The 25641-nt window shown below is 38.4% G+C and overlaps 2 protein-coding genes across 3 annotated transcripts; both read left to right on the top strand.

Moving 5' to 3' along the window:
* The first annotated feature begins 4376 nt into the window (after positions 1 to 4376).
* Positions 4377 to 17563, top strand: LOC120164116 (chalcone synthase 1-like). 2 transcript variants are annotated; one of them, XM_039173871.1, is made up of 4 exons: positions 4377 to 4388; positions 10473 to 10478; positions 15807 to 15986; positions 16567 to 17563. In XM_039173871.1, the coding sequence occupies exons 3-4, from the start codon at positions 15809 to 15811 to the stop codon at positions 17556 to 17558; spliced, it is 1170 nt and encodes a 389-aa protein (XP_039029802.1). In that variant the 5' UTR covers positions 4377 to 4388; positions 10473 to 10478; positions 15807 to 15808; the 3' UTR covers positions 17559 to 17563. The 2 variants fall into 2 exon arrangements, with proteins under 2 accessions (XP_039029802.1, XP_039029803.1); XM_039173872.1 differs by lacking the exon at positions 10473 to 10478 and having other exon boundaries at positions 4384 to 4388; positions 15791 to 15986.
* A 4047-nt stretch (positions 17564 to 21610) lies between these two features.
* Positions 21611 to 25313, top strand: LOC120164115 (ankyrin repeat domain-containing protein 13C-like). Its single transcript, XM_039173870.1, is given in 4 exon segments — positions 21611 to 21979; positions 22558 to 23709; positions 23712 to 24214; positions 24680 to 25313. Coding segments are annotated over 3 exon segments (1947 nt in total). The 5' UTR covers positions 21611 to 21979; positions 22558 to 22601; the 3' UTR covers positions 25016 to 25313.
* The last annotated feature ends 328 nt before the right edge of the window (positions 25314 to 25641 follow it).

Raw genomic sequence — 25641 nt, forward strand, 5'->3', positions numbered from 1 at the left:
TTCAAGGCAGCTATGTGTCAGAGCTGGTTAGCTACGCCTCGATCAGTCTAAAGCAGAATGACGTACAAGAGCTCCGGGACATCTGGGATAGTTGGAAGAATGAGGTGAAACAGAAGTTCAGCCAACGGTACGGTGATGTTGCACTTTTGCTTCATGTTAAGATTGATGAGCCCTTAATTAGAGCTTTGGTTCAATTCTGGAACCCGGGATACAGTTGCTTCACCTTTAACCGGGAAGACATGGTGCCCACCATAGAAGAGTACACTACACTGCTGCATTGTGAAAACATCAAACTTGAGCGGGCCTACCTTAAGCACATTAAAAGTCAACCTTTCAAAAATGCACTAGCTAAGGTTGCCGGAGTTGATGAAAAATGGGTAACTGACCGAGCTCGATGTAAGGGTAGTGGAGAAGGAATCGCTTGGCTTCATATCAAACAACTAATGAAGCACCATCCCGATGAGTGGAAGACAATAGACCTGTTTGCATTAGGTCTGTATGGTCTAATTTTATTTCCAAAGACCTTAGGATACATCGATGCCACCGTAGTGGAGCTATTCGAACAACTCTCGAGAAGAGTCAATCCAGCACCAGCCATCTTGGCTGAGACCTTTCGATCTCTCAATCATTGCCGAAGAACTGGCGGAGGAAGATTTTCCGGGTGTGTTCAACCCCTTCAGGTCTGGATTCACAGCCACTTCTGGAAGACTAACGGGGTTGCCTACCGCCGTTTCAGCACCACCTATTCACCTCTAGGTGAATTCATCACCTTGAAATGGCATGAAGGCGCTTCGAAAGAAAGATGAATGAAGGTCTTTACGCATCTTCAGGACCGGGATATTGTCTGGAGAGCCCCCTGGCTATTTCTCAGTGACGTTCTTTTCCGATGTGGTGACTCTGACACTGTGACCTTACTTGGACTTTGGGGAGCAGTCGGGTATGCTCCGCTATTAGCACTTAGACAATATGGAGCACGTCAGTTTGTCCCAGCAACATGCGGGTTGGCTAGGTCAGAGTTTGAGTATCACGGCGACAGCTATAAAAAGATGATCAAAGAAGCAGCCGATTCGTGGAGGAAAGTATTCCGGATGGATGTTGTAGCTGCCAGAAGCATGCTCACTCCGGATTATGTGGAATGGCGAAGATTAAGAAAGAATGACAACATCCCTGTGCCAGACTGTGATGACACCCGGACCATGGAAGAACATCTCAGGCATGTCCCTTCTGAACTCGAGATAGCCAAGACCGAGTTTGAAGCAGTGAATAATGAGCTGAAGCAAAGGATAAAGGAACTTGAAGCTGAACGTTATCAGTGGAAGCTTGATGCTGACTCTCAGAAAGATCGGGCAGAAAAATTGGAAAAAGAACAAAAAAGAGTCCGTTTTGAGCTCGAAGACTTGAGAAAGGGGTATCAAGATAAGGTCAAGGATAACTCCAAGTTGAAGGTAACCTCTGAATACTGGAAAGACGAAGCTCATAGCCTGAAAAGGAAGTTCGAGGGGCCTGATGAGAGAGCTTGGAAAGAACAAACAAAGACTGCCCAAAGACGCTTGGCAGATAGTCAATACCAGAACCAACGCTTGAGAGTTCGGGTAACTGACTTAGAGAAACAGCATGAGAAAGATGGCAAGACGATAGCTGAGTTAGAAGCTATTGTAGATGGGTTCAACATGCAAGCAAACGAGCTTCAGATGGTGCCCTTCGACGGAGGATTACAATGGCGTTTCCGTTGGGAACAAGCACAACGAAGGGTGAGGGCTAGAGACGCAACCATACGAGATTTCCTGGATCAAGTGCAAAAAGCAGCCCGTCATCTTCACGGCCTAGCAAGGGAAGCTGGTGTGGTTCGACAAGGCATTCAACCAGTGACAGATGAAGGCAGAAGACTTGTCAACCTACTGGAAGCAGTTCGGGGTCTAGAGGATTTAGTCCAAATGTACCTTTAATCTGTTTTTATGTCTCTAAAAAGATAAAACATTTTTGTCTGAATAAGGATTATTGATAATAATGAACACTTTTCTGGATCAATGCCTCCAATTGCATACATCATACATTGCATTTCTTGCATTTTATATTTCATGTTTGTTTATTTTATATTTTCCATGTTTTTACATTCGTATTAACTAACAGAACATGTCTCAGACACCGAGCTTACCACCACAAGCATCAGATACACATCACCCGCACAATACTCGAACAAAAAAGAGACAAATGGAAGCCAGAATGGAGAAGATCGAAGAGCACATGGCAAGACTTCAAAAGGAACTAGAAGATAAGATGGCTCAGAACAGTGAAAGTACTCTTGAGTCCATCAAGAAAAATCAAGAGTCCTTGGTCGACCAAATCGTAGCCAAGTTGTCGGGTTTACAGCAAGCTAGTGCATCAGGGGGCATTTCTTCCGAGGGAGTGGCCATACCACCAACCCCGCAAGTGGTTATCTCACCCGGAATATTACCCGGGGACGCATCTGCTACTAAAGGAGAAGCCGCACTACCTGGGGACTCATTCGTTACTAAAGCGAAAGTTACACCGGCTGCGAAGATGCAAACTTCTACAATCGTCCCTGATGATCATCCGGATGATTATCATATCCCAGACTTTGACGAAGAAGATAAAACTAAAAAAATGGAAGAAAAGATAAAAATATTAGAAGATCAAATAAAGATGGTCCAGGGAGACCATGATTATTATGGAGTGGACGCAATGGAGCTGAGCCTAGTTCCAGACTTGGTGCTTCCACCAAAGTTTAAAGTTCCTGAGTTTGAGAAGTTCAATGGGAACAGTTGCCCTTCAGCCCATATTACTATGTTCTGTCGAAAGATGACAGGATATGGCGGGAATGACCAACTCCTGATCCATTGTTTTCAAGAGAGCCTGTCCGGTTCAGCTATTCGGTGGTACAACCAGCTTAGTCGAACTCATATCAAGACGTGGAAAGACTTAGCCAAGTCTTTCTTGGAGCAGTATAAGCATATCAACGATATGAGACCAGACCGGGTCATGCTACAAAGCCTAGAGAAGAAACACAATGAGAGTTTCCGACAATACGCACAGAGATGGAGGGATTTATCTGTGCAAGTTCATCCACCCTTGGATGAAAAGGAAACAAGAAAGCTATTTGTACAGACCTTGAAGGCACCTTACTTCGGGCATTTGGTAGCAATCACGTCAGGGAGTTTTTCAGATTTAGTCATGGCCGGTGAAATGATCGAGTTGGCCATTAAACAAGGGAAGATTGAGGGATGAGACTCCAGTAAAAAGCCTCCCATGAAAAAACAAGGAGCGAGAGATCAACAATGTGAACACCTACAATGTCAGCAAAGGGGTTACGATCTCAAGCTCAAATTCCACAGCAGCTGTACCATCCGGTACTTCTAGACAGAACCAGAGAGAACCAAGAAGAGAAAGGGAAAGGGAGCAGTTTGATCCCATCCCCATGACGTATAAAGAACTATACCAACAGCTCTTCGACACTCATGCAGTGTCGCCTTATCCTATGAATCCAATAAATCCCCCTTACCCGAAATGGTATGACGAGAGCGCTCACTGCGAATATCATGGCGGTGTGCAGGGGCATTCGATTGAAAGTTGTCTCGCATTCAAGAGACTTGTGCAACGGATGAGAAACAAGAATTGGATCACTTTCAACTCCGGAGCACCAAATGTCGCCCAGAATCCCTTGCCCAATCATCAGGAGACAGGAATTAATGCCATTACTACTGAAGGGGGAAGGAGAATTAAATCAAGGGTTTCAGAAATTAAATCTCCTTTGCCTTGGGTATGGAGCCAATTGGTAAAGGCAGGATTTCTTGCACCATATTCAGATACGATAGAAAATGAAGATGGTAACCATTGTTGTTACCACAACAAAGAAGGGCATAAAGTGCAAGACTGCCCAGAGTTCAGATTCTTAGTCCAGCTCATGATGGATCGAAAGGAGTTGGAATTTTACGAAGAAATTCAAAGATTCTTGGGAAGCAGATGTTTGTGCCACCGGAGAATCATCAGATAGAAAATTTGGTAGGGGTAGTCCTTTGATAATTACCCCTAAGGCAAGTATGACAGTGACAACACCAGCCAAGGTGGTAATCTCCGCACCGCGGCCTTTTCAATATAAGGACAATCGGCAAGTGCCATGGAAGTACGAGTGTCAGGTGAGCATTTCCGGAGGAGGTAATAGTAAAGTGGGGCAAAGACCACTGGAGCCATTCAAAGAAGATGTGCTAGTCGTCAATGAACCTATAAAGGAGGAAGAAGCTAAAGAGTTCCTCAAGATCTTGAAGCACAGCGAGTACAACATTGTAGAACAGCTCCACAACTTACCTACACGTACTTCAATGCTAGCACTATTTTTAAGCTCGGAAGCACACCGAGAAGCGTTGTTGAATGTCCTTAATCAAACGTTCGTGCCACAAGACATACCAGTCAGCAAGATGGATCGACTGGTGAACAATATTCAAGCTGATAATCTCATCTCGTTTTCAGATGATGAGATTCCATCAGGAGGAAGAGGCCGAACGAAGGCGTTACACATTACTACCTACTGTAAGGGGCATGCTTTACCAAGTGTCTTAATCGATAATGGTTCAGCCTTGAACGTGATGCCTTTGATTACATTGAAGAGGCTACCAATAGATACCTCTCATATGAGAGCTTGTCAGAATGTGGTCCGAGCATTTGATGGGACCAAAAGAGAGGTAATCGGAAAGATTGAGGTACCATTGACCATCGGACCAGCCACCTATGATGTTGAGTTCCTTGTGATGGATATCATGCCGTCCTATAGCTGTCTTTTGGGAAGGCCGTGGATTCATCAAGCAGGTGCAGTACCCTCCACGTTGCACCAGAAAGTTAAATTTGTCATTGACGGGGCCTTGGTAATTATCAACGCTGAGGAAGATATCGTGGCAAGCGTGACCACGGAGGCTCCATACATCGAAGTAGACGAGGAAGCGGTAGAATGTTCGTTCCGCTCCTTGGAGTTTGTGAATGCCATATTTGTGGCAGAAGGAAAGAGAATCCCAAGACCTCGACTCTCCAAATGCACAAGGATGGAGATCAAGCAAACCCTAGGCCGAGGCGCCAGAACCGGGAGAGGTTTTGGGAAATATTTGCAAGGGATGATCAATCATGTCATTCCTATCTCAAAATTAGACCAATTTGGGCTCGGTTTTCAGCCCAGTTATCATGAAAAGAGAAAGGAGATCCAAAAGAACCGGGAGAGAAGATTGGCCAGATTGACTGGGAACGAATTTCAAAGGAAGCCCATGACATTCCCGCCGCTTTTCAGAACATTCAAGTCAGGTGGTTATGTTTGAGACCACCACATCCGAGTTAGAAACGGCTCTGGAAGATCTGAACGTTAATGCCGTGACCACAGAAGATGTTGACAACGGAGATAGATCCGGGATATGCCTTCTGCCACATGGGTTCGTGCCTAGCAGTTGGTCGGTGGAAGAATTACCTGTGGTTTACAAGAATCTTTCAGAGTAATATTCGAACTATCCCTATTTGCCTATACCCGGGGCAATAGGTGATCTTTTATAAGGGTGAATAAATATTTTGTTTAAGTTTAATAAAAGATGCATTTTTCTTTTCCATGGCAAACAAACTTTTCTTTTATTTTTGAATTCATTCTCTATCTCCTTCATTCCAGTACTTCATTTCCAGTTACTCTCAAAGTTAGTTCTTGACCATTCCGTGTGGGATATTATCCTCTCACACATGCACATTTTCCTCCTTTCAGGTTCTCAGATAACGATAATGGGGGCACTAATGATCCTGATCCGGAGGTGGATTTTGAATCAACCATTTGTCTTGGGGAATTTGAAGAATGCGATAATGAAGAAGAGTACAACTTGCCTACCGAATTGTTGAGAATGATAGAAAAAGAAGAAAAGCAAATACTGCCACATGAGGAGGCGATCGAAATCTTAAATTTGGGCACTGAGGAAGATCGAAAGAAGGTTAAAATCGGCACAACTCTTTCGACTGAAGCGAGAAAAAACCTGATAGCCTTACTTCAGGAGTACGAAGATGTGTTTGCTTGGTCGTATCAAGACATGCCGGGACTAGACACAGATATGGTAGTTCACAAACTACCAATCAAACCAGAATTCAAACCTGTGCAGCAAAAACTGAGAAGAATGCGACCAGAAATGCTCCTTAAGATCAAGGAAGAAGTCAAGAAGCAATTTGATGCCGGTTTTCTCCAAGTGGCCAAATACCCTGAGTGGGTGGCCAACATAGTGCCTGTGCCGAAGAAGGACGAGAAAGTACGCATGTGTGTCGATTACCGGGACCTTAATAAGGCCAGTCCCAAGGATAACTTTCCTCTGCCACACATAGACACTCTGGTGGACAATACGGCCGGGAACGCCTATTTTTCATTCATGGATGGATTTTCGGGGTACAATCAGATCAAGATGCATCCCGAAGACATGGAAAAGACCACTTTCGTCACAATGTGGGGAACTTTCTGTTACAAAGTGATGCCTTTCGGATTAAAGAATGTTGGGGCAACATATCAGAGAGCTATGGTGACCCTGTTCCACGACATGATGCACAAAGAAATCGAGGTTTATGTCGACGACATGATTGTCAAGGCACAGACCGAGAGTGAACATGTCAAGAATCTGAGGAAGCTCTTCCAGAGATTGAGAAAGTTCCAACTGAGACTAAACCCTAGCAAGTGTACCTTCGGGGTAACATCTGGAAAACTACGAGGCTTTATAGTCAGCAGGAGAGGCATACAGGTCGATCCTGATAAGGTTAAGGCTATCCAGAATCTACCTCCACCACGAACCCAAAAAGAAGTCCGAGGTTTTCTGGGCAGACTAAACTACATAGCTCGGTTCATCTCTCAGTTAACCGACAAATGTGACCCCATCTTTCGTCTCCTCCGAAAGAATAGCCCTGGAGCATGGGATAAAAACTGTCAGATTGCATTTGAGAAGGTAAAAGAGTACTTGTCTCACACTCCTGTCCTGATGTCCCCTATCCCAGGTAAACCTCTGTTTTTGTATCTCTCCATATTCAAGAACTCCATGGGATGTGTTCTGGGTCAATACGACGAGTCTGGGAAGAAGGAAAGAGCCATCTACTACTTAAGCAAGAAGTTCACCGATTGCGAGGTCCGATATCCCCCTATTGAGAAGGTTTGTTGTGCCCTGGTATGGGCTACAAAAAGACTTCGACAATACATGTTGTATCACACCACTTGGCTGATTTCCAAGTTAGACCCACTAAAATACATGATGGGTGTACCTGCTCTATCCGGAAGGTTAGCTCGATGGCAGATGCTTTTGTCTGAATTTGACATCGAATACGTGAGCCAAAAAGCGGTAAAAGGCAGCGCCATATCCGATTTTTTGGCAAGCAGAACTGATGAGAGCTATGAGCCGCTGGACTTTGATTTCCCGGACGAGGACTTAATGGCCATATCTTTAGAGGAAGCAAGCATTTCAACGGACGGTTCCTGGAGAATGCACTTCGATGGGGCATCAAATGCACTAGGACATGACATCGGGGCAATTCTAGTCTCCCCAGAAGGGAGTCACTACCCATTTACCAGCAGACTGAACTTTGATTGTACCAATAACATGGCAGAATATGAAGCCTGTGTCTTGGGAATTCGGGCTGCACTGGGGCAAAATATAAAGACTTTACGGGTGTATGGAGACTCAGCCTTAGTAATCTATCAGCTCCGAGGAGAGTGGGAAACCAAGGATATAAAGCTGTTAGAGTACCGAAAACTAGTGTTGGGTCTGCTCGAAGAGTTCGACGAAGTCACCTTCCACTACGTGCCTAGAGAAGAAAATCAAATGGCTGACGCTCTGGCTACCTTGGCAGCCACATTCAAGGCTGGCAGGGAGTCTGAAATGATGCCAATTAACATGTGGTCGTATGAGTACCCAGCTCATTGTTACCAAATTGAAGAAATGAAAGACACTAAGCCTTGGTACTACGACATTCTGCAGTATATCAAGCATCGGAGTTATCCAGAAAAAACCACTGAAATCGAGAAGAGAACCCTTAGAAGGTTGGCAGCTGGATATGTCCTTGACAGAGAGGTTTTATACAAGAAAAGCCATAACCAAGTTCTGTTAAGGTGCGTCGATGCTGAAGAGGCAAAAATGATAGTGGAAGAAGTACATGATGGGGTTTGTGGATCACATGCAAATGGGCATATGATGTCAAGACAAATAATGAGATGCGGATATTTTTGGTCCACACTGGAAAGTGATTGCATCAGCTATGCTAGGAGATGTCATAAATGTCAGATTTATGGAGACAAGATAAATGTTTCACCCCATCCGCTTCATGTAATGACGTCACCATGGCCTTTCTCTGTGTGGGGCATGGACGTTATCGGGCAAATCCACCCGAAGGCTTCGAATGGTCACCGTTTCATTCTCGTAGCAATTGATTATTTCACGAAATGGGTAGAGGCTGCGTCATACGCCAGTGTCACTCAATCCACTATTTGCAAGTTTCTGAAGAAAGAAATTATATGTCGGTATGGTCTACCTGAAAGGATTATCACCGATAACGCAACAAACTTGAACAACAAGATGATGAGTGCTGCTTGCGAACAGTTCAACATAAAACATCACAATTCCACTGCTTACAGACCAAAGATGAACGGAGCAGTAGAAGCAGCAAACAAAAATATTAAGAAGATAGTGGAGAAAACAACTGAAACCTACAAAGACTGGCATGAGAAGTTGCCTTTTGCTTTGTTCGCTTATCGAACCTCGGTACGTACATCGACTGGGGCAACTCCATTTTCACTAGCCTATGGAATGGAAGCAGTGCTACCCATTGAAGTCGAGATTCCGTCTCTCAGGGTCTTGTCAGAAGTCAAACTAGATGATGCAGAGTGGGCACAATCCAGATATGATCAGCTTAATCTGATAGATGAAAAAACACTGAAAGCCATTCATCATGGTCAAATCTATCAGAAACGAATGATCCGAGCACACGACAAAAAGGTGCGCCCGAGAATATTCCGTGAAGGGGATCTAGTGCTAAAAAGAATTTGGCCAGTCCAAAAAGATTTCCGAGGAAAATGGACGCCAAATTGGGGAGGACCTTATGTCGTGAAGAAGGCTTTCTCCGGAGGAGCCCTTATCCTGGCTGAAATGGACGGACCTGAGCTGCCACATCCCATTAACTCGTACGCAGTCAAGAAATACTTCGCTTAGGATGAAAACCCGAGAGGGCGTCCTAAGTTGAAAAAAAAAATATGAAAAAAACAAAAACAAAAAAAACGCTTAGGGTGAAAACCCGAAAGGGCGCCCTAAATTGAAAAAAGAAGAGAAAATAAGGTGGGTTCAAGATGAAAACCCGCAAAGGGCGTCTTGCAACCAAGGATGGGTCCAAGTTGAAAACCCGGAAAGGGCGATTTGGATATTAACGGTGGAAACATCCCGGCACAGGAATCTTCTACAAACTCAATAAATCGGAGAAATGTCGCATTCTCCCAAACGTTGTCGCATTTTCAAAAATCCTTTGGCAAAGGCTGCATTCAAGGTCACCAAACGACTTTTCAGCTCAGAAGTGCCCACACTATCGAGATCTAAGACGTTCATTTACACATCATCATGTATTCGTTTTCTAGAATGTTTGTCATGTATTATTTGTTCTTCTCCTCCCTTATGAATAAAGACCATCTTTCCTCCAATTCCTTTTGAGCATCTTGAATTAGATTTAAACCTAATGGTTTATTTATTTTTATGAAAAATAATCGCATATTACTGTACAAAGATTCATTGAAAAGTACAGGTACCCAGAAGCCAATCAAGGCTCATGCACATGCTTGAGATGGTTGAGGAGCATCTTCAAAAAAAAAAATCATCATCAAACATTTGAAGAATTCAAGATCAGAGATCGGAACTTCAAGCTCAAGAGTCAACAACGACAGGCCACCGGAGATCGAGATTACCTTCCAGAGCTCAGAATAACATATGTTGCATATGCATTTTAGGCATACCTAAGAGCATGACATTCATAACATCACATATATGCATATCTTTGCAGGTTTTACCCAGAGCCAATTTCAACTTCACAACGAAGGATATTGGACTCCAGACAACGCAAGTTCAACTTCACGACGAAGGGACCGCTGGTTGTCAACAAACATTTCTCAATTTCAGAGCCAATTTCAACTTCACAACGAAGGATATTGGACTCCAGACAACGCAAGTTCAACTTCACGACGAAGGGACCGCTGGTTGTCAACAAACATTTCTCAATTTCAGAGCCAATTTCAACTTCACAACGAAGGATATTGGACTCCAGACAACGCAAGTTCAACTTCACGACGAAGGGACCGCTGGTTGTCAACAAACATTCCTCAATTTCAGAGTCAATTTCAACTTCACAACGAAGGATATTGGACTCCAGACAACGCAAGTTCAACTTCACGACGAAGGGACCGCTGGTTGTCAACAAACATTTCTCAATTCCAGAGTCAAGTTCAACTTCACAACGAAGGATATTGGACTCCAGACAACGCAAGTTCAACTTCACGACGAAGGGACCGCTGGTTGTCAATAAACATTTCCTCATTTCAGAGCCAATTTCAACTTCACAACAAAGAATATTGGACTCCAGACAACGCAAGTTCAACTTCACGACGAAGGGACCGCTGGTTGTCAATAAACATTTCCCAATTTCAGAACCAATTTCAAACTTCACAGCGAAGGATATTGGACTCCAGACAACGCATGTTCAACTTCACGACGAAGGGACCGCTGGTTGTCAATAAATAACTTCCCAACTTCAGAGCCAATTTCAACTTCACAACGAAGGATATTGGATTCAAGACAGTATAAGTTCAACGTCACGACGAAGGAGCTATAAACAATACCAACTTCACAAACAGATTGATCCAACTTCGCGACGAAGGAGTCATCTGTAAACACCACAACGCCATAGTCTTCAGAACAAGGGTCACCTTCACGACGAAGTACCTTGAACCAGAAGATGATTCAGAGGCCACTTGTCGAAAGCTTTGAGCTCGTCTTCAACTTCGCAACGAAGGATTTCGTGCTCAAAATCTTCCAGTTTTGACTCAACCCCACGACAAGGGAGTCATTTCTTGATCAAATTTCAAACTCTGTGACAGAGGATAGTTGATATGGACGAAATTTGTGTCTTTTAATCTTTGCTCTATTGTCGTTACACGATAATGAGCAAAGAGGGGCAGCTGTAGACACATAATTTCGTCTCCACTTACATATATATATTAGTATTACTCCACACTTTTATAATATTTACATATATATATTAGTATTAATTTTATTTATTTCTTGCATATTACAAGACCAAAATTGGGTTACAAGACCAATCTGCTGGCCCAACAGTGGACCAAGTCCAGCACACGTGACCTACTGGAGTTAGGGTTCCCAGAACCCTAGCAGCTTCCCCATCCAGCGCCGCGTCACCAAGATTCCAGGGCTATCATGTCGCTCCAAGACCCCCATCACCGCACGTCTCGCCTCCAAACGGCCGAGACTCTCGACCACGCAAAGAAACAAGGAACAACAACCAACATCAGTGTTTTACTCTAATTTAAACTCTAAAAATAGCCATTTTTGGGCTATAAATATTATGTAAAGCACACAAGTTTTTTTACAAAAAAATACACAAAAAAAGATACTAGGCACGAGCACACAAAGAGAGATCGCGAGAGTCACAAAACTCAGAAGGTTGTAAAAGCATTCAAAGCATTTTTCTTGAAAAGAAATAAAGGGTATTTTTCTTGGTCTTTTACCTTTGTTTTTGATTCGGTTCCCTTGCACTGCTTGCATGTTAACCATTTGGCCGATGAACTCTTAGGGGAAGGATCGAGACTTTGATCTCAGTTCTACCCTCCCCCGAGGCCTATTTCGAAAAACCAGTTTAAGATTTGGGTTGAAGGCAAGAAGAGCTTTCGAAAAAAGCTTACCTTTTCGTGTTTGGCCACCGATGAACGACGGCCGCCGCGGATCAGCGGCGGTGGCAAGGCAGCTTGAGGCGGCGCAGGGCCGTTTTCTGGAAATGAACGGTGGTGTGTTCATCAGTTGGATGAACAAAAGAGAGAGTCTGAGTGAGGGAGGGGAGCCTTCGACGAGAGAAGATGAGAGAAATGAAATTTCAAAAAAATATTTGAGTCATATAGTTAGCCCAGCGGACCAAACTGGCCCGACCCGTGCTTATATCAGATCCGCGTGTTTTGCTAAAAGGGGTAAACTTCATTTTGGCTCCCTCTATTTTGAAAAACATTCAATTTGGTCCCCAAATCGGTTGGGTAAACTTCATTTTGGCTCCCTCTGTTTTAAAAAACATTTAATTTGGTCCCCAAATCGGTTTAATTCCCCTGGTTATATTCTAATTCTGCCATCTAACTTTATTTTGTTTCATTTTACCCCTTTATACTTATATATATTTTATTATATCTCGTATTTGCTCTTTTATACATAGATATTTGGATTTTTATTTATTTACACTATATTATATTATATTCCTATTAGTTTATATATATACATTACATATTTTTCTTTTATTACATGCTATTTATTATATATATATATTACTCATATTCGCTTTTTTTTATATATTATTTTCTTTGTTTTTATATTTTTTGTTCATGTATATTTTTATTTACCTATCTATTTATATTTTTATATTTTTTTCTTTATTTGAATTTTCGTATTTTTCCTTGTAAATTTTATTCATATTTCATTCTTAATTCTTGTGTACATTATACTTTCTTTATTTCGTTTGTTCGCCTTATTTTTATATTCTAATTTTATTATTTTTATTATCTAACCATTTTCTCAGTTTTTTAAGGATGTTTTCAAAACAATCAGAAGTAAGTAATTCAGGATCAAATTTTACCTTTTTAATTTAAAATTACAATTTTATTAAATCATGACAACTGGAAATTACGTAGTACCGAAAGGGCGGTTCAAGGGTGCTAATCCTTCCTTGACCGTAACCGACTCCCGAACTCGACACATTTCTGAAAAAACGCAGATCAGGTAAGATGGTGTCTGACCCACCTAAATTCGTTTTAAAATGGTCGGTGGCGACTCCAACCCAATCAATTCAAGTCGAAGCCCAATTTCGGGCCCAACCGAAAGACGGTTGCGACAAAGGTTGTTCCACTAAAGACGAAAATGTCGATTTCATTGCAGTTTAATGCTGTAAGAAAATTGTATTTATGTTTCTGTGTTGAAATCCATCAAAACTTTTGAACGTGGCATTTCAAGGGACCAGAATTTTTTTATAACCATTAATAACCGATCTATTGATCGTTCCAAATCAGGTATTACAGAGATAAAGTCGACATTTTCAACTCGGTTTATTCCATTAGCAATCGTTAGGATTCAAACCCTAACCTTAAGGAATCTAGTGCAGAGACCAGAATTTTGGCAACAATATAAAGTAAGTTCTCTTTGTAATTTTGATTTATTTTTTCTATGTTTATTCATTTAAATTTGATATCTTATTTTTGTATATTATAAGAAGAGAAAAATATATTTGAGATTTTTTTTTTATTAATATGGGATAAGTACGAGATAAAATTATTAAAAAATAACCCTCAACCATTTAAAATTGAATGCTTACACCTTGACATTTTCGGTGCTTGAATCCGTAACCTTAAAGAATAACAAAATTTCCTTCACCGAGAACAATAAACATAGATTATTATGTTGGAATTTAGATGTCATAGATCAACGTAAAATTTATGTGAAGGAGATAGTTTTTTAATACTTTAGGAGATTACATACACATAAAATTTTAGAAGGTAAAAATAAGTTACAATAAATTATGAATAAAAATATAAAAAATAAAAGTTACAAAATGATTATTCGATTATAGGGAGTTGATTTGTTGAGTTCTTTGAATATTAAAAGTTACAAAATGATCATTTGACTATTCATTATGTTCCAAACTTGTCATTTTCTATAAAAAAAAATTAATGACAATTTGAGTTGTATGTTAACCTACTAACTGAAAGTCTGAGATAGGATAAAATATGATCTCGTTATCTCAAACGACTATCATATTTCAGTTAGCATGTTAACATCAAACTCAGATGACCTCGAGTTTAGAACATAACGAGTAATCAAGTAACCATTTTGTAACTTTTAATAGTCAAATGACTCAGTAAAGCAATATCCTATAGTTAGAGGATTATTTATATAGTTTACCCTAAAATTCAAGGAGTCTAATGGTATTTTTTGCAAATTTTTGGGGAGGGCCATGACTTCATCAGGTCCATCAGGATCATAGTTTTAAATTTATTCAGGAGACGGTGTCCAGCCGTATAGATATTCGCTTTTAATATAATTAAGTCTGGGTTCACTCAGGTCCAACCCGCCTAGGTTATTCATTTTTTAATCAATAAAAATATAGTTTTATACTAATATTTATATAATTTTATAATAAATTTAAATAATAATTTTTAAAATTATATCATGCTTTAGAAATCCATATTTAGAATTAATAAATAAAATGAAAGAAAAAAATTCCAGTCTATATGTATATTTTAAAACAACTCTTCACCTAAAAGGACCACTAATTTAAATTAAATGCACCATTGCTTCAAAAGAGAACTTAAAATTATTTAAGTTTAAAATATTGATTATTTTTTATATGTCTTATTATATTTAAGTTTAATTTATATAGTAAATTAAATTATTTAATAGATTAAACCGTGAATTAATTGAGTGGTTTCAGTGATAGAAAAGAGTGTTGTTTCTTTAAGAGGACGTTTAAGCAATTACATCTACAGGGTGGTTGTACTTCGTTAATAACAAAGAAATATTTTGAACAAATATTATATTATAATCACTGAGTTAACTGCATTCTAGGGTATTAGGGTTTGAACTCATATAAAGTGAGAAAACATAAAAATTCTTAATTATTAAGTCTAATGACTTCGTGGTAAATGAATTGTTATTATTCTTTGAGAATATGGGTTCGAGCACCATAGATGATAAGGGTGTGCGTGTTCAATGTCAAAGGGTTAAGAGTTATCTTTGAACATATACTGACTTGCACTTACCCCAGATTAATAAAAAAAATTCTAAATGACGGAAAACAATGAAGACTAGTGGGGCTATGGCACCCCTAAAAATTTGAAAGTATGCCCCTAAAAAAATTATAAGTTAGACTTCTAATATTTTTAAAACGTTTAATTTTTTCCTCATAAAATTTTAGAAATTCATATTAATTTTTTTAATATTCTTAATTAAATATCTCCCATATTTGTTAAAATTCTTATTAAGCCTCTCAAAATTTCAAAAATTTTAGTTATTTCCCAATTTTTTTTTAAACAATATAAACTAAACCTTCAAAAATTTTGAAATTTTAATCTAAGCCTCAATTTTTTTAAAGTTTCTAGTTGATCCCTCCAAACTCTATTACCAAATTCTATCAGTGACTAGGTCAATTAATGGATGTAAAAAAAATGATTAATTTCAAGTAAATCGATTCGAATAACTGAGTTAAGATTCAAGATAAAGTGAATGTTCGTATAGGAATATTCCAAGTTAGAAGGGGGATAGATAGATGTACCAAACTCGTGTCACGTGCCACCAAGCCTTGTAACAAGTGTTTGGTTCATAAGACACGTACCTAAAACCTAATGGCATATACTCAGGCACGTGACTCCCAGCTACCCACCTGCACCTCTTATTTATACGACCAACCTCTTGTTCACTTTCGATCATAACAACTTCCTCCTACAACCACCGTTACCGGCGGCTAACGTTCGTGTTGTTTGCTTCTCTAGAGAGAAAAAAAGGAAGAAATGGTGACTGTTGAGGAGGTTCGTAAGGCTCAACGTGCCGAAGGGCCGGCCACCGTGTTGGCCATTGGCACGTCGACCCCGCCAAATTGTGTCGATCAAAGCACGTACCCCGACTACTACTTCCGCATCACGAACAGTGAGCACAAGGTCGAGCTGAAAGAGAAATTCAAGCGCATGTGTAAGTTGAAAATTTTAAATTATCGTATAATTTATATATATTTTTATGATCTCTATTCATAAACTGTTTTCATCCATTGACATAAATTTATGCGATCGTGTCTGTTATTCTAGAAATTCAGTATGTTTTACGTATAATTTCATTGTGATTTTGGTGTTCCGCACGTAGATTTTTGCATGAAACTGTGCATTTTTCATACAAAGGGCATTGAAAAAAAGTTAATTATTGTATTTGTATAATAATAAGGGCACGTTTAATATCGAAACATCAGTTTTAGTCTGTTTTAGTACTTAAACATTCAATTTTTTCTAAACCATACCTAAAGTTTAATTTATGTTTTATTTTAGTAGCATATTCAAAATTTACGTTAAGTTTTGAAAAAAAATTGAAAGTTTACGTACTAAAACAGATTAAAACCGATAGTTTAGGTATTAAATGCGTTAAATTTTAATGGTGTTTCAAAATATTAAAAGTTTAGATACTAAAACGGATCAAAACTAATAGTTTGATTATTAAATATTTTGATTATTAAATATGTAGTTTATCTTAATATAAAGGATATTCTTTTTAATTATTGTAGGTGAAAAATCCATGATCAAGAAGCGTTACATGTACCTAACCGAGGAGATTTTGAAAGAGAATCCCAATGTGTGTGAGTACATGGCGCCGTCACTCGACGCAAGGCAAGACATGGTGGTGGTTGAGGTGCCAAAGCTAGGCAAAGAAGCGGCCACCAAGGCGATTAAGGAATGGGGCCAGCCCAAGTCCAAGATAACCCACCTCGTGTTCTGCACCACCAGTGGCGTCGACATGCCCGGAGCCGACTACCAGCTCACCAAGCTTCTGGGTCTCCGTCCTTCCGTTAAGCGTCTCATGATGTACCAACAGGGTTGCTTCGCGGGCGGCACCGTGCTCCGCGTGGCTAAGGATCTGGCCGAGAACAACAAGGGCGCTCGCGTCCTCGTTGTTTGCTCGGAGATCACCGCGGTCACTTTCCGCGGGCCGAGTGACACTCACTTGGATAGTCTCGTGGGCCAGGCGTTGTTCGGCGACGGTGCTGCTGCCGTTATAATCGGTGCCGACCCGATACCCGAGATCGAGAAGCCCATGTTCGAACTCGTGTCTGCGGCCCAAACGATATTGCCGGATAGCGACGGTGCGATTGACGGTCACCTTCGTGAAGTTGGGCTTACGTTTCACCTCCTCAAGGATGTTCCGGGCCTAATTTCAAACAACATTGAGAAGAGCCTTGATGAAGCATTTAAGCCTTTGGGCATATCGGATTGGAACTCTCTCTTTTGGATAGCGCACCCCGGTGGTCCAGCCATATTGGACCAAGTCGAAGCAAAGCTATGCCTCAAGCGCGAAAAGCTACGAGCCACTCGACATGTTCTTTCGGAATACGGGAACATGTCGAGCGCTTGTGTGCTCTTCATACTAGACGAGATGAGGAGAAAATCGAAAGAAGACGGACTAGGAACCTCGGGCGAAGGGCTCGAGTGGGGGGTATTGTTCGGGTTCGGACCGGGCCTCACCGTCGAGACCGTCGTGCTCCATAGCATCGCTGCATAAACTGGGTTTCAGGAACTCGTTGGCTTGCATGGGTAATCTATAAACTCTCTCTTTGTTGTGCTAAATTGATGTGGAATTTATGTACCAGACTTATATTTATGGTAATAATAAATTTCAAATTTAGAAGAAAAATCTATCTAGATTTATTTATTATTTTCTGTATAACAACTGTATATTTAATTTATTTATTAAATAATTTAAATAAAATATTACAATAATTTATTGAAAGAGTATTTTATCGATCTCTCGTAATATTAAAATTTAAATCTATAATATTACTTAAAAGAATAAACTTATATTTGTAAAATATTTAACACTAATTCATTTTAACTCTGCTGATTATTCTAAAATTTTAAACATATATACTATTTTAATTTAATGATATCTAATAATTTTATATACTTTTTATTTTTTAAAATATTTTCTAAAAATATGAACAACATTTGTAGTGTTTATTTTATAATACTGTATAATAATAAAAATTAATTTTTATGTGTCATATATTTCATTCAATTTAATATATAATAAATTTAGAAAACGGGTCGATCAAACATTGAATGCTCGACATAAATGAACTTATATTATTACCCAAATTCATTTTTCAAATATCAAAACTTCTAAAAAAATTAAGATAAAAAATAGGGTAAACTATACCGTTCCTCATTAAACTATATTATCTCTCTTATTTTATTTATCGTACTTTTAATTTTTTTAATTTACTCACTGAACTTTTGAATTACTCATGTTTTGATTACTCTAAGTTATTTTTTTTATTTTCGTATGATGACATAGCATTTCTATTATTATTTAATGTAAAATAAGTTAAAATATAAAATAAAAATAGAAGGTGGTCGGACACCACCGTCGACTGTCGTAGATGGTGACCGTTTGATCCCAGATTTTATGGGTAGTTTCGCCTCGACACCATGAGTCTGAATCCAACCTCCATTTTTTCAGAACTTGCTATGAAGTTCAAGAATTGGAGATTGAAAGTAAGGAATCCAAAACATTTCAGTCGATATTCACAATTTTTGGGACATTTGCTGGTGAAACAACCACTAAATTCGGACTCAAAGGTTGAGACGAATCGACTCATGAAATTTGAGAACGAACGATCACCATCTACGACGGCTGGCGGTGGCCGGAGGTGGCGTCCGACCACCTCCTGTTTTATTTTATATTTTTAATTATTTTATATTAAATAATAATAATAATATGTCATGTCACACCGAAATATAATAAAATAATTCAAAATTATCAAAATATAAGCAATTTGAAAGTTCATCGAGTAAATTAAAAAAATTGAAAGTATGATGAAAAAAAAAAGAGAGAGAGTAATTTAATAAGAAATGGTGTAATTTACCCTAAAAGTTCCGAGTACTTCATTATATAAAAGTTTTTGTACTAAATTAAAACTTAAAACTAAATTCAAATTCATATATATATATATAGAGAGAGAGAGGGGGGTTAAAATCCACTTACAACTAGTATAATTTTTTTAGTTTTACACCTTTTTGTGATTGTTGGAAAAGAAAAATCAAAGGCTGAGATTAACTCTTTGTTTTTTTCCGCAGTGAATATCTTCACATTTTCTACTTTTAATCTCAACCTTTGATTTACCTCATCCAACGATTATAAAAAGGTGATTTTAGTTTTACACTAGATGTAATTGAATCTTGTTCTATATATATCCCATATTTTTTAAAAAGAATTTTAGCCCAATAATTCATTTTGGGATATGCCACGTAATCATTTGAGTACACATGATATGTGTTACATCATCATATTAACCATACGACATGTGTCACACCATCACTTTGAACTTATGATTTGTTCCACGTAATCATTTTAAACACGTGGCATGTGCCACATCATCACTTATGTACACACGACATTTGTCGTATCATCACTTTGGACACAAAACTTTTCATGTTAGCGACATGTATTGATCGTTAATCAAATAAAGATTTTTTTTCAATCCGTGACCATTTTGATCGAAAATAAAATATATAGGGTTAAAGTGTTTAAAAGTAATAAAAACTAAAAGTCATAAATTAAACGTTAAGTAGGATTGCCTTTTATACCTTAGAGCTAAAAAAAGTAAGTAAAAATTAAGATCAATGATTACAAAATAATCTTAAAAAATTAAGATTTTATGGAAAATCACTTTGATGAGTCATATTCACACCAGTATTTTTTTAACGATAATTGATTATAATGACCGTAACAGAAGTAAATTAAAACTTTAGTAACTTTAAATAAGTTTTAAAAGATTAGTGACCGAAATGAAAATCCCATAAAAGTGTGGTGACTACTTTTATATGTTACCCTAAATATAAAAACAAAACAAATGAATCCTTTCCTTTTTTTCCTTCTCTTTAATTAAATTTAGGGTAAATTATGTTTTTAGTATCTAGACTATTAGTTTTGACTCGTTTTAGTACCTAAATTTTCAATTATTTCAAAGTCATACCCAACGTTTAGCTTTTGTGTCATTTTAGTACCTCGTTGTTAAAAACTTAAAGACACTGCATATTTTTATGGGTAGATTGAATCATTCATCATTCAACTATCTTCTTACTTTTATTTTGTTATTAAAGTTCAATTTAACTACTCAACTTTCAAATTATTCCTATTTTAATCACTCTATTTTATTTATTAATAATTTGTGGGAAATGACATTTTTATTATTATTTTATTAATACACTTAAAAATAAAAAAAAATTGAAAGTTAGAGTGATTGAATTAGGAGTCATATGAAAGTTAAATAATTAAATTAAAATATTTTAATTTTAGTAACTAAAATAGGAGTGAGAAGATAGTTGAGTGATGAATGATGCAATTAACTCATAAAAAAAGTGTCACGGGCAATTTTTAATGGCGATGTACTAAAACGAAACAAAAACTAAACGTTAAGTATGATTTTAAAAAAATTAAAAATTTAGATACTAAAATAGATGAAAACTAATAATTTAAATAGTAAATACATAATTTACCCTTAAATTTAAAACTTGCAATCACATGAACAAGTAACAACCCTCTCAATTTCAAAATAATTTTTTTGATTACTCAATTTCATATTAAAAACAAAAGAAATGAATCCTTTTCTTTTCCTTCTCTATTGTAATTAAATTTAGGATAAATTATATATTTAGTACTTAAACTATCCGTTTTGGTTTATTTTAGTACCTAAACTTTCAATTTTTTCAAAATCATACTCAACATTTAGTTTTCATTTCATTTTAGTATCCGCCGTTAAAAAATTAATACGTTTAGTACTTAAACTATCAAATTTGGCCCGTTTTAGTACCTAAACTTCCATTTTCTTTTTCAAAACTTAATGTTAAATTTTGAACGAAAGTACTAAAATTAAACAAAAACTAAAATTTTTAACAACAAGTACTAAAATGAAATAAAAAATAAACTTTAAGTATGATTTTGAAAAGATTGAAAGCTTAGATAGTAAAATGAGCCAAAACTGATAGTTTAGATACTAAACTAATAATTTTCCCTTAAATTTAAAACTTGCAATTATGGGTGTATTTGGTTCGGTTTTTTACTAAAAATTGAACCAAACCAAAATAAACGATTTTTTAAAAGTTAAACCGAAACCGAATGGTTAAAAAACTGAATTATGTGAAACTAATTTTTTCGGTTTGGTTCGGTTCGATTTATTGATTTTTAATAAAAAATTCACTTGAAACTATAAATTCAAAAAAAAAAAGTCTATTCGGTTCAATACGTAACAAGTGAGTTTTATATGTAAAACCCGAATCGAATCAATAGAATTGATTCTTTAAATCAACCTGAAAACAAACTGTTTAAAGGTAAATTCAAACCGAACCAAGCCGAACCATTTTACTCAATTTGTGTCTATTTTTCAATTTTCTCAATTTAGTTACTCTGCCCTATTTGCAATCACATTAACAAGTAACAACACTCTCAATTTCAAATAAAAAAAACATACCTTTCTAAGAACCTTCTTCAATTCTGTACAAAAAGGAGTAACTTGGGTACTTCTCCTTTTCATTATTTTTATAATATTTTTCAATTTTCTTTTGTTGGGTTTTCTTGAAAGGTGGGGTTTTGTTTACTTTCTTGGATAGAAATTCTTTTCTTCGATTATAGTCCTATCATTTTGTTTTTTTTAACTTCTTTACCATATTCCCCACCTGATTTTTTTTTATGGTATAACTATTTTTTAATTTTGTTTCACACACCCACATGCATGTTCTTCAGTTTGTCTGATCTGGATTGGATCGCGAAGTTGTTATTTTTCCTACTTTAAAGAAGTGTGCAGAGAGAAACAGGGAAAAACAGGATCTCTCTTTGGTGGGGTTTTGTTTCTTGAAAAATTTTCCCTTTTCGTTTTGGGAGCAATCTTTGTTTTCTTAGAAAGAAATGAAGAGATAAAGAACCAGGTGAGACCCTTTTTTTTTTGCCCCTAAAGTTCATATCTTTTTTATCTCTATTTTGGGTCCACTAAAGGTTATTTTGTTGTTTCCCCTTCTTGTTTATGGCATGAGTTTATGATAGTTACAGGTTACTGTAATATTGCATTTCCATGTGGGCGGGTTTTTACTTATGTTTGATTGGGGTTTAGCCAATATCACATTTGTTTATGAATTGTTTTTGTTTCTTCTTAATTTCTCATTTGCTTGAATTTGTTGGTTTCTAGGGATGAACTTGATTGTTGTAATACTTTTGGGGGTTTGATAGCATTTATTTGTATTTGTAGGGATAAATAATCTACTTTTGTGTCTGTGTTGTTGCTGGATTTGCTTGAATTAGTTGGCTTTTAGGGATGAAATTGAGTGTTGTTGTAGTACTTTTGGGGTTTGATAGCATTTGTTTGAATTTGTTGGTTTGTAGGGATGAAATTGAGTGTTGTAACACTTTTGGGGGTTTGATAGCATTTGTTTGAATTTGTTGGTTTGTTGGGATTTTAAGTCGAAATCGAGTATTTTGATGCTGAATGATTGAATTGTGCTTTTGTTAGGAGAATTAGACTTGGGGTTGATAGCATATTTGGATCCGTGAGGCATGGCCAGTATCGATGTTTCTAGGTATGCACATAGCCCTGTGCACAAAGCTGTTGCGACGAGGGATTACGAGAGTCTCAGGAGGATACTCGAGGCCCTCCCACAGCTTGGTGATGCGGACGAGATTCAAACGGAAGCAGCCTCGTTGGCTGAGGAAGCGAAGGCTGAAGAGATCGCATCTGTGATAGATAGGCGCGATGTTCCTAACCGAGATACCCCTCTTCACTTGGCTGTTAAACTCGGTGATGAAGCTGCGACTAAAATGCTTATGGCTGCAGGAGCCGACTGGAGCTTGCAAAATGAACAGGGATGGAGTGCACTTCAAGAAGCGATTTGTAATAGGGAAGAGGCTATTGCGATGACTATTGTTCGGCACTACCAGCCATTGGCGTGGGCAAAATGGTGTAGAAGGTTGCCTCGTTTGGTGGGAACTATGCGAAGGATGAGAGACTTTTACATGGAAATCACATTCCATTTTGATAGTTCAGTGATACCTTTCATTTCACGAATCGCTCCTTCTGATACGTATAAAATTTGGAAGAGGGGTGCAAATTTGAGGGCTGATATGACTTTGGCCGGATTTGATGGATTCAGAATTCAACGTTCGGATCAGAGTATTCTTTTCCTTGGCGATGGTTCCGAGGATGGTAAGGTTCCTCCTGGATCGCTTTGTATGATCTCTCATAAGGATAAAGAGGCGATGAACGCTTTGGATGGTGCTGGTTCTCAAGCAACTGATGAAGAGGTTCGACAAGAAGTGGTTGCAATGTCCCAGACTAATATATTCAGGCCCGGGATAGATGTAACACAGGCAGTTCTTTTGCCGCAGCTGACTTGGAGGCGACAAGAGAAAACAGAAATGGTGGGTGCCTGGAAGGCTAAGGTGTATGATATGCACAACGTTGTTGTTAGCATAAAATCAAGGAGAGTGCCTGGGGCCATGACAGATGACGAATTTGTTGCAACTTCCAATGGAAATGAAACAGAGAATGAAGAGCTTGACGAGATCTTGACTGAAGATGAAAGGAAACAACTTGAAGTTGCTCTTAAATTGGATTCTTCCGAAATATCCAGCGAGAATGATGATGGCTTTATTGGGCGTCGCCATAGTTGTTTGAATCCCGGGAAATTCCTATCGAGGAAACCAATGGTTTTAAAAATGGAGAGACTAAGCAGGAAAAGAAAGGATGGTTCGGTGGATGGAGAAAAAAGGAGCCAAAGCATGAAGAGCAGAGGAAGATTGCGCCGCCTAGAAGTTCATTCTGTGTAGATGAAAAGGTGAGTGACTTACTCGGAGACTCTCCTTCGGGGAGTCAGATAAAGGCTGGTAGACATTCTTTGGAGATTTCGGCAACCGATGATCATCGGAGGATAAGAGATTCGAGAATTTCTTCTTCCACGAGTTCCGAGACTGGTGGTCGGCATAAAGATAGTGGCCGGGAGAACGAGTATAAGAAAGGATTGAGGCCTATTCTTTGGCTTTCTCCGGACTTCCCACTGCAAACTGAAGAACTCTTGCCATTGCTAGACATTCTTGCCAACAAGGTCAAGGCAATTCGTCGGTTGAGAGAACTGCTCACGACAAAGCTTCCTGCTGGAACCTTCCCGGTCAAGGTTTGTTGTTCTCTCGACTGTCTGATTGGGCCCTGTTATTATCTGTTATATGACCTCTTCAATAATGACTTCCGTACTTGTGGACTGATATTAACGGGGCGTATGATGCATAATATTTTTCTGTTGGATGACATTATATGCTCGTGTTATTATCCTGTTGATGATTTTGGCATGTACTTTGAGGTTTGTTTACCCATTATTTTATTGATCCATTACATTAGAGCTTTTAGCATATTTTCAGGATAAGTGGATACTTATGTAGTCTTTTAAGAATATGATTTTCGTATATTTTAGTCCGGTATATGATCCGATCCTTTCCTTCCATCTATCGATGCATAGACTTGCTAGATGAATGGAGTTAGTTTCATTCTTACACATAAATGGTGCCAGTATACCCTACACATTCCTCGGTTTTGTGATTCCTCAAAGATTTTGATTTGAATGAGTTCTCATGGTTGTACTTAGGTTGCTATTCCGGTGGTTCCGACAATCAGAGTGTTGGTTACTTTCACGAAGTTTGAAGAACTACAGCCTTTGGACGAGTTCTTGACACCCCCTTCAAGCCCTTCAGCTCCCCAAGAAAGCCCTGCAGTGACACAGGCCTCAGGGTCATCTTGGTTTCAGTGGATAAAGACGCCTTATCAACGCCCTAGTTCGTCCAATAATGGCGACAACAAGCCGGAAAATCTTCAAGATCCATTTGCAATACCTCCAGATTACACTTGGATTACAGCTGAAGCAAAGAAGAAAAAGATGCAAGGGAAGAGCAAGTCAAAGAAAGGTAAGAGCCAGACTCATTGAAGTCAGGCTATGATCCAGTCGTTAAAACAAGTTCTGGGTTTCCAAAGAAAATAATGTTTCAATTATCCGTCGAAATCGTGTTTCCGTTAATGGAGAAAACACGAATAGGGAAATAGATACTTGGAGCCATGCTCTTAAGAAGTTTGGATATTCCCTTCTGTCATGGGGAAATTTGATTGTGGGGGGTGGAAAAAAGGCATTTTGTGGGATGTTACTATCTTTGGATTACTGATTTACATCATTTACTTGTGACTACTTGTGGCTACATACAGTTGCTGACGGAGTTGGCACCGTTTTATTTCCAGTATCGGTATTGTTCGTTCCCATCGAACGATGTAATACGAGTTACTCGGTAGAGCTATTGGCCATAATAGTTTGTAGGATCGATGACCGCCGACCGTGAGGTCGTTTGAGTATTTATGCTGAGTCGTTTCGTCTGTTTGGGGTCATACAAGGATATGCAAAACTAGAAATTTTCTGGGAAAATTTTCGTGGTTATTTTGTATGATTTTGAACTCATTTGGTCACTAGATTCACTTGCCAAAGGGGCCACTTACACATGCACATGTTTTGCAATAATTGACCCAATTTGCCCTAGTTTTAGAGAGGTCCTTGCCCCTATTTAA

Source organism: Hibiscus syriacus, unplaced genomic scaffold (genome assembly GCF_006381635.1).
Source record: "Hibiscus syriacus cultivar Baekdansim isolate YM2019G1 unplaced genomic scaffold, ASM638163v2 tig00111505_pilon, whole genome shotgun sequence".
NCBI lineage: Eukaryota > Viridiplantae > Streptophyta > Magnoliopsida > Malvales > Malvaceae > Hibiscus > Hibiscus syriacus.

Bases quoted from the DNA above. Each gene is read 5' to 3' on its own strand.
- LOC120164116 (XM_039173871.1), top strand. From the start codon at position 15,809: ATGGTGACTGTTGAGGAGGTTCGTAAGGCTCAACGTGCCGAAGGGCCG. The intron at 15,987-16,566 runs GTAAGTTGAAAA...TAATTATTGTAG, and splicing joins AGAGAAATTCAAGCGCATGT to GTGAAAAATCCATGATCAAG.